At 32.9% G+C, this 9,183-nt stretch overlaps 1 protein-coding gene across 1 annotated transcript; it reads left to right on the top strand.

Moving 5' to 3' along the window:
- The first annotated feature begins 6,296 nt into the window (after positions 1–6,296).
- Positions 6,297–9,171, top strand: LOC116779040 (HEAT repeat-containing protein 3). Its single transcript, XM_032673185.2, has 8 exons — positions 6,297–6,497; positions 6,567–6,818; positions 6,891–6,996; positions 7,077–7,595; positions 7,719–7,947; positions 8,069–8,345; positions 8,619–8,918; positions 8,996–9,171. The coding sequence occupies exons 1-8, from the start codon at positions 6,378–6,380 to the stop codon at positions 9,095–9,097; spliced, it is 1,905 nt and encodes a 634-aa protein (XP_032529076.2). The 5' UTR covers positions 6,297–6,377; the 3' UTR covers positions 9,098–9,171.
- The last annotated feature ends 12 nt before the right edge of the window (positions 9,172–9,183 follow it).

Here is a 9,183-nt window from a genome sequence, read left to right as displayed (position 1 = left end):
TCATTTAGTCTTAGGTATAGGTTATAAGTTTTATTTATACTATTTCTATTATAAAACACGTGGACTAAGTTTCGTAGTTTTCGTGGAACCTCTGGCTAACCGTGAACCATAACCCTGTAAAACTAGTAGCCAGTAGGTAAACGATTTTAATATTTTGAAGCTTTTTAGTCACAACACTCTAATAACTAAGTTGTATTTATTCATTTCATTCATTATTTCATTCGTTTGATTTTATTCGTCATTCATTCGTTTACTTTATTCATTCACTAATGGACACAACTTATTACCATTCATATACATTTTTACGTCATATGAATAAGTGAAAGCGCTTTCATATCTCTCCCTAGCTATTAGATTTACTCTGTTCCTGTTTTGATAATTATTTAATTTTACTATCGTGACTATATTCAAAGTTCCCAGACATATCTTTTTACTCTTTTAATTCTGAAGTATTTCGAATTTGATAGTTATAATGAGTTTATTACGATAATGAGTTACGTCGTGGAAGATTTGGCAACCTTAAACTGTTGAATCGATTTAGTTCAAGCCTTGAAGTGAACCATTTATTAATATACCAAAAATTTGAACAAAAATTGATATCAAAATTGGAACGTCCATTACGGATTTATAAAGCCATAGAGAAACCAAGACAATTAATTAAAACCTTTTTTTACGATATATTAAAACTTAAATGATATGCTCTGGTTAGAAATGTAATAAGTAGAACACATAAACATTGATAGGTGACTTTGAAATTTGTCCCCAACAAAGTTGTTAGGCTGTCTTGTAATATGTACGTAAGCCGCTTAAAATTAAATTACGCGGAAGGACCGCATTTCGTAAATCGTAACTATGGTATTTGGCCCAAACAATTCAATAATATAATTATGCATACGTAGTTTGTAAACAATAACCGGTTCAAATGTGGAAGGCTTGCTTGCTTATTTTGCGAGCGTCGGCGATCGAGAAAAGCAAACGAATCGAACTGTAGTTACCACTTACCGTAGATATTGTGAGGAAAGGGCGCGGGACGCGGAACGATCGAGAATCGACAGTCGCGTGCGTCGACCCTCGCGTCTGCTAGCTTTGATCTCGCCGCGTCCACGATGGACGCCGCGCCGCAAACGGCAAAGGTCCCACCCGTCCAGCCACACACCTGCCGCTTTTTACTCTGCCGAAAACTTATTTTATATATAAAGACCGACACACCAAAGGATATCGTTAGCTAAGGATAACATACCTTAAATTTATATTACAAAATAAATTTAAGATTAAAATAAAATATTACAAATTATGAAAATTTGGTGGAGTATTTTAAACAAGTGCCTTTTTACTTTTGTTCTCTTATGATATGTTAGAAACATGGTTATACATTAATTTGAAATGTCTCTCTAAAATAAACGGTGCACAAGACAAGCGAGATATTTGATTCAAGAGTTACTCGGAAGCGCTATTTCCGACATTCTAAGAACATGCAAATTACTTTCGAAGTGACAGACAAAACATCGATTACGAATGGCTTGAATGACAGCTACAGCACATGATACTTATGATAAGAAAAAAAATATAAAACCTTACTTTATTTTAACGTTGAGATACTTATAAATACATAATGTATTTCGAAAATAATTTTAATAATAAGTTAAAATTATAGAAGAAATCTTCGACTCTGAAGTAAAAAAATATATTTTTTATAACATTCAAATATACGCTATTCATATAAATAGTTATTATGCAGCTGTTATTAACCTACATTTTCGGTATATTTACATGGAATAAATGTGAAAGTTTCATGGTAGTAGCAAGAATATTTTTAATGGTCGGCATCCAAGTAGTTTCTGAATAGGCCTGGTATAGTTAACGAGCTAGTGGAAGCGAACTCGACCGCCTTCGCCTTCCATATTCAAATTACAGGTTTGAATTTGTAGTGCATCGCAACACCGCGTGAGACTAACTTACGATGAAGCTACTTTCTAGGAAATTTTCTAAATTCTATTACGGTGCACTTATTTCGAATCGCTGTTGTTGAGAAAGATGACGTTGCTAAATAATTTATTAATTGCTACGAGCATCGATCTTAATATATCTTATACATATAAGGTTGAATAAATGTGTGCCTATTACTAGTTACAATTAAAAATGTAAAGCTCTTAATTTTGTTTTCATTATTCATTGTGTTAAAAAATTTGAGTAATTAAAATACTACTCATTAAAAGTAATAATTGGACATGAGATTAACATAATAAATAGAAGTGAACAGTTATTCGCACGAAAATACAGAACATTCGCGAAATTAGTTTCTAAGCCAAACAGAAAATCAATCACTCCATCAGTCGACGCGGTTTATATATATGTATAGATTTTCTGTTAATTTCCGAACAAATTGGGGGAGTCGGGCGAGGGAGCGGCGGCCGGACTGCGTTTACTTCGAAAATCGAAATTGAATTATTCGCTAGAACGGTTCCATTCTGCCTACATACAAATTACGATAAACTAACGTACGTCGCGTTAATGCTTTTCACATTGTATGACGTCACATGGACGACCATTAGTCTAGAGTTAATGCAGTCGAATGTTTCAGATAAAAGGCATTTCAAAGTGAATGAAAATGTCGAAAGCTAAAAGGCTAGATGACATAATTACACGTTTCTCTACATTTTCTATGCAGATTGATAATAAAGAAAAGAACCTGGTCTACTTTTTAAGCTTTTATATGCCTGGAGGAACTATAATTATGTTAGAACGATTATTTTTAAGCATACTTGTTGTTTATTTTACTATCAACCCCCGGTATTACACAGTGCTAAGAGCCGGATCTCTATATTTATTTTGTTTTATTTCTCATGACAAGAGCGCCGCTCTGCTATCGTCTTTTATCTATCAACCCGTGTAAATAAGCTCAAAATCATTGCCTTAATGTAAATATAGGAAGAAATATTATCAGTCAAAAGTAAACTTAAGAGAGAATTATCATCGTAAAACATACATAGAAGAAAGAATTATTGTCCGAGTATCCGGAATATAAGTACCTTTTGTTTATATTTATACAAATTATACAATCTGGATGTGAACTGCATTAAAAATCAATTGCATATTATTTGAAAACGTTATCTGTTTTTTTTTTTCATATTCATTTAGTAAATAATAACAACTGTATGATGTTATTGTTTTATGAAGCTTCGATAAGATATATTTGTGACTGCTTATAAACTTTTCGCTGTTAAGATAAATTTCATTAACGAATACTTTAAGTATCGACAGGAACAAATAAAGAAATTACATCCGGAACCGGTGCAGTTTACTTAGGAGGATGCTTAGCAACGTTTCAAGCCGACGGAGTGGCGCCCTGGGGTTGAAGCCAAACCCTCAACCGGATAATTGTATTTACCGAACTTTTCCATTAGGACCTACGAGACCCAAGTGATCTTCAATTCAAAGTACACCCGTACTAATGACGATTTCTATTAAACTTTGATAAATACTAAGCATTTTTTACAAAGCAAGACATTAAAATCTGGATTGAAATTTAATGCGGCGAAGATCCTTCGACGATTGCATTTATATAATGGATTTAAAAAGGGGGATAAAAACGAGTCCTTAACAAAGGAGTCAGATTGAACTACGGAAGTAAACGTGGGTCCGATTCAGTTCGAAATTGGAGCGGCATTGAAATACGACTGGCTCAATTTCCGATTCAATCGATCGCATTCGAATAAGGGAAAAAAGATTGCGAGTATTTTTTTTTAGTATTTAGTACCTACTGTTGTGACAGGAGGAGCCTGAGAACAAACAACTTAACAATATTCCGTAGAAAATCTCATCCTGTTCTTTAGATTTTATTAGCGATGCGGTGGGTACAATCACGTCGTGAGTAATCAATTCTGTCTAAATATTGAACCTTTTTTTAATTTCCTTTCCATTTAAGTAAACGGATGAGGCGGGTTTTGTGATGATGTGTGTAATCAATACGAACACCCCTTAATCTCACTATAAAATGAGTAAGTAAAACGACACGGCCAAGCCTTTTATAGGGTTTCCATTCTGTATACACTTTATATATACCAGGACCTATTATTACTACTCGTAGATAAATATTAACATATTCCGTACATGACTTTGCTAAATAATCCCCTGCGAGTAATAATCATATGAAATTTCAACTTCTAATTACTCTTTACCGTGAGTAGACGACAAAAAGTAGCTTGACAAACGCAGAACTCAAATACTATCCATATCGATAGAACTGTCGGCGTTTTAACATTTAACTTTATAATAACAACAGGTATGACTCGTTTTTATTGTTAAGAACAATTACTTGTTCTCCGATATAATCTCACGCACTTTGTTGTGGAATTCCAAAAACCCGGTCGGATGATAACAGGCGGCGTATTGTCAAATGGAACTAGACGGACAATAATGGAATTTCTGGGAACAACCCTTGTGCTTGTGGGGTTTTGTCGCGTCGTGCGAGTGTGGGGTGTGGGGTGTGGGGGGAGGGTGTTGGGGGAGCGAGACCGGTCCATCCATCACTCCACGGGGGTGCAATTAGACGAAGTATACTGTATATGTGCTGACACGCCGCGCCGCCGACGCGCATACGCCACGTCCATCTCAGAATGAGTTTTACGCTTTTTATGTTAATATCGAGACCATGAATACTTAATGCACTCCAATTTTTTTCTATTTAATTTAAAAGCGACGACTACACTTCTTCGGAATATTTGATAATATTCGTACCGACCGACAGTCTTTTCACATAACTGCATAAGTTATTCGCATTAGAACAAGTGAAATGATTATAAAAAATCCAATTAAAATATAAATTAAGAAACTGATAAGTTATCATATAACAATAAAATTTAATAAGCTAAGAGATAATGGCAATCCTTCCGTGGGTGGGGAACGATGAGAGTCGGCAGTGCGGTAGCAGCCGTCGATTATCCGTCGTCGATAAGACACAAAAACAACTTTTTGATTTATGAAGAAAGCTTTAGCGGCGGCTACTGGGCGCCGAGTTGTTCCCCGGTGCATTTAGTGACGTCATCGGCCAATCATCGTAACGGCATGTTGTGTTATGCCCACCTATACAAAACATATTTATCTCTTTGTTTATGTGTATTAAATACTATTTATTAAAATTTTCTTTTTTTTTTTAATAATGAATTTAAATGATTTTAATTAAACTGATAATGCTAATGATATCGTAAGAATGTATAAAATTCGAACCCTCTTCTGACAGTATCAACGTTTTTTAGTTGTATCACTGATTACATTTTTAATTTGATTTTATATGTGGATATCAGTAGTTTGATCTGGGAAGTTCAGTTCACGGAGCCGCGTTTTGAAACATACGATTATGCAAATGAAGCGAGCGGTCGACGCCGGCGCTGCTCAAAGGCGCCGACCCTTCCTTACAAAACGAGATATATTTGCTAGTCAAGATAATACCAGCAAAGATTATTCATTCTATAATTATTAATTAATGGTTTTTCTTCGTCTCCGTAAGTGAAGGTAAATATGATTTTTTTTTATTTAAAGTTGGTAATTAAAAAAGTATAACGGTTGATTGTGATGGCTATTCAGTTACCTACCATATAGTTCAGCGCGATAACTGCGCTTCTAATTTCTGTTTTTTTAATTAAAATTCTGAACAATTATCGTTTAAATTTTATTTTGTTAAAATACATTGTAATGTTTTTTGTCTTTAATATGTATACCTAAGTAGGTATACTTGGCCCGCCGTGGAAGATGAAATTAATAAAGAATTAATCTTTTAAGTGGATATGCTTAACTGAAATTTTAAAACAAATAAATATTTTTTAAACTCATTTTGTTATTTAATCTTAAAAACATAAACCAATAATAAATTTTGAAGTTTGCGCCATCTGTTATAAAATGGTTTAAGTAATTAGTAAGGTAAATGTATAACGTAGCGATAACGGGCAAAAATTCAAAACATGACGTTTTCCTTCTGTCTACATAAAAATCAAATTAAAGATATGAGATTCTAGTTGAATAAATAATGACATAGAAGAACACCTCTAGCTAACATGACGAACATTTTTAAAATTATTTTGTTAATACAATTTTCATGTCATATATCCAACGTCTTTATTATATTAAAAGGATTGCAAATTAAAGTCTTGTCATTTCAAGTCAAAAATTTATCTTATGAAGTTTCAATAAACTAAAATAGATATTAAAATCCCATCACTTACCACAGTTATGGTTTTAAGAGTCCAAGGCAGTAATCATTATTTGACAATCGAGTTTATAACATTTTTGAAGCATTGACAGATTGTCTGTTGTCACTAAAACGTGTCTTTTTTTAAGGTTATATACTTTAAGTTTTGTTTTCATTTTAATTTATATTCAAAATGGGAAAGGTGAGAAAACGAAAGGTACGACATAATGCACCGGTTAATAATTCTGATGAAGAAGAACTACCCGTAGAGTCTAAAGAGAGTGCAATTCAGACGATTATTGATCAGTTACAGGTCCGTTGTTATTTTTAGTTAACTAAAAAAAAAATTAAAGTGGAGTTATATATTATATATTATTTATAGGTATCAAATGTTGAAGAAAAGTATTGTGGTCTGCAAACATTCGCAATGCTCTTAGAATGTCCTGAAAATTTAGAACAAATGATAAAGCGAGGATTAATAAAGATAGTGGCACCACTCCTTCTAGATGCAGCCTCTTCTGTTAGAAATGCTGCAGCTGGTTCATTAAGAAATCTATCTGCTATTAGATTCGATCTGTGTGATGTGTTAATGGAACAAGATGTAATGACATCACTTATATGCTTTTTCCATCAGGTATGTATGATCACCAGATAGTATTAATGTTACTTTGCTTGTTATGTTAACTATTATGCATGCTACTTATAGTTTGCTGAAAATTGGACTCCTGACCCGGCATCAAAGTCAAAGGATGAAGATATTGACACATTTGTTCAATGCACATATTTACTTCTAAACTTATGTGAAAGTTCAGGTAACTAGATTTTAATATATATTTTTTAGTGTTTTACTTCAAACATTTGTATATAGTATTAAAATTTTCTTTTCTTTTAGAATTGGCAATGAAATATGTGGGAGATTCAAGAATACTGGATATATTCTGTAGATACTTGGATTTATCAACTTTTGGTATTGATATAGTTACTGCTATTTTGCAGTGTTTGTTTGTCATAGTCGAAGACAATCCCAAAGCAGTTGACAAATTAAAGAACTCATGTGAGCGGCAATTGAGAGAACTCTTGTCAATTGAGGGCAATGACCCTTCAAATTTGTTGATTAAAAGTGTAGCCGGAGGCCTAACAATAAGTCTATGTGGTGGAAATATTGTGACCCTCCCAACAGCTGTATTGAATCAAATAATAGGAATATTAGCTCAGACTCTATCAGTAGATCACCGTTTGGCTTGTAACCAATTGTCTAGTAATGTGCCATTGGGAGATGGGGCTGGGAAAGTTAAGATTCCAGAAGGAAAGGAAGCTATGGTGTTGGAGAAACAAGTTAAATCAGTCATACAAGTTTTAGATGCGCAACAGAGCGCTATTGAGATTATAACCAATATATGTTCTTCAGAAGGTATAGTATAATATTATCATACTGTGATTTGTACTCCAACAATATTCTAATTGATATGCTAATTAATGTAAAAAATCTTCAAACAATGTTTTCTTTTGTTTATGAAAATGTTATTGCTTTCAGATCTAGATGAGGTGATGGATGGAATGGAATCTTCAGATAGTGATGAGCCCACAGAAGATAGTATTGGTGAAGGAACACTTCTCCCTGAAGATAAATTACCCCCTGAACTTTTGGAGGCATTAATATCATTGGAAATATATGACAAAATCTGGGCTCGTACACAGCTACCCCCGGAAAATGTTATGTCTATCCTAAAAGAATATGAAGGAACACAATTAGTTTCTAAAAAGTAAGATTATATATTTTATATAAACATTTTGAAACTAAATCATTTTCAGAATGATAATTGTACATTCTGTTGTAGTTTGTTTTAACATTTTAAATACAGATTATTAATTGTTATTTCCCAGGTTGTACAGCCTTCAAACTCGATCATTGTTGTGTGTAAATAATATGATAATGACACTGCCTTTAGATAATCTTGGAGGAATAAATGGGGTTTATAAAATTTGGGTTGATGCAGGGAAATTAGTGTTTAAGAATAACTCAAATAACTTTGACATATTAGAATCGGCGACGGCTGTAATGAGAGCCGCTTTAGATAAATTACAAGGATACTATTCAGCTAAAGATAGAAAACTTGACGACAACAATCTATTCAAAGATCTAGCCCTCTCTGATATTGAGGTAAGAGAGATAATAATTTGGAATAATATTAGGGTTGTAATTATTTGTGGCTAGGTACACATATTTGTTGTCTTTATATCCCACAAATAGTCTGATTAATTTAGTTATGATTTATTCCACATTGTATTTTAGATATTTTTCCCATAACTAAGTATTACTTAACATCTTATGTAAATAGTAACAATAATATAATAGAGCAAAAAAATATTTTATCATATACTAATATTTATATACGTAATTAAAAATAATTTAAGTATTGTCATTCTGTTCCAGATTATGTTGACAGGTATAAGGGATTGTCAAGTTCCTGAAATAAGATCAAACCTCATAAGAATGATTGGAACCATGGCATTGTTGCTGGTGAATAATTTGAATGATATTACAACTAATGTTATCATAACTATAACGGAATTCATAATAGAGCAGGCTCACAAGGAAAATGAAGTATGGGTCCTGGCAGAGGCCATTGACACCATAGTAGATTTATATTCAGAAGATGAAACTGATTCATTGGCAGCAAAAATCAAACTAGGCGACAAATTAAGCATGTTAGCACCAATACTGAAGAATAAGGTAAAGTCATTATAAACATAGAGCAAATAATTATCATACTAAGTGTATTAGTAATTAAAATATACAATTCATTTTAGGCTCGGCAACAAAAGAAACTGCCAAAAGAATACAAGGTGCTTGTCGCTACGGCAAATTCAAATTTACCGAGATTTATTAAATATTTGAAAGGACGAACATAGATAAATGATAAAATAATTTTAAGTAATAATTACAATGTACTGTTTATGTTTTTAATAAATTCTATACTCAAGAATAGACTTATTTC

The sequence above is a fragment of the Danaus plexippus genome, chromosome 6 (assembly GCF_018135715.1).
Source record: "Danaus plexippus chromosome 6, MEX_DaPlex, whole genome shotgun sequence".
NCBI lineage: Eukaryota > Metazoa > Arthropoda > Insecta > Lepidoptera > Nymphalidae > Danaus > Danaus plexippus.
Note: the sequence above shows the minus strand (reverse complement) of the source record. Positions and strands in the feature narration are given on the sequence as shown.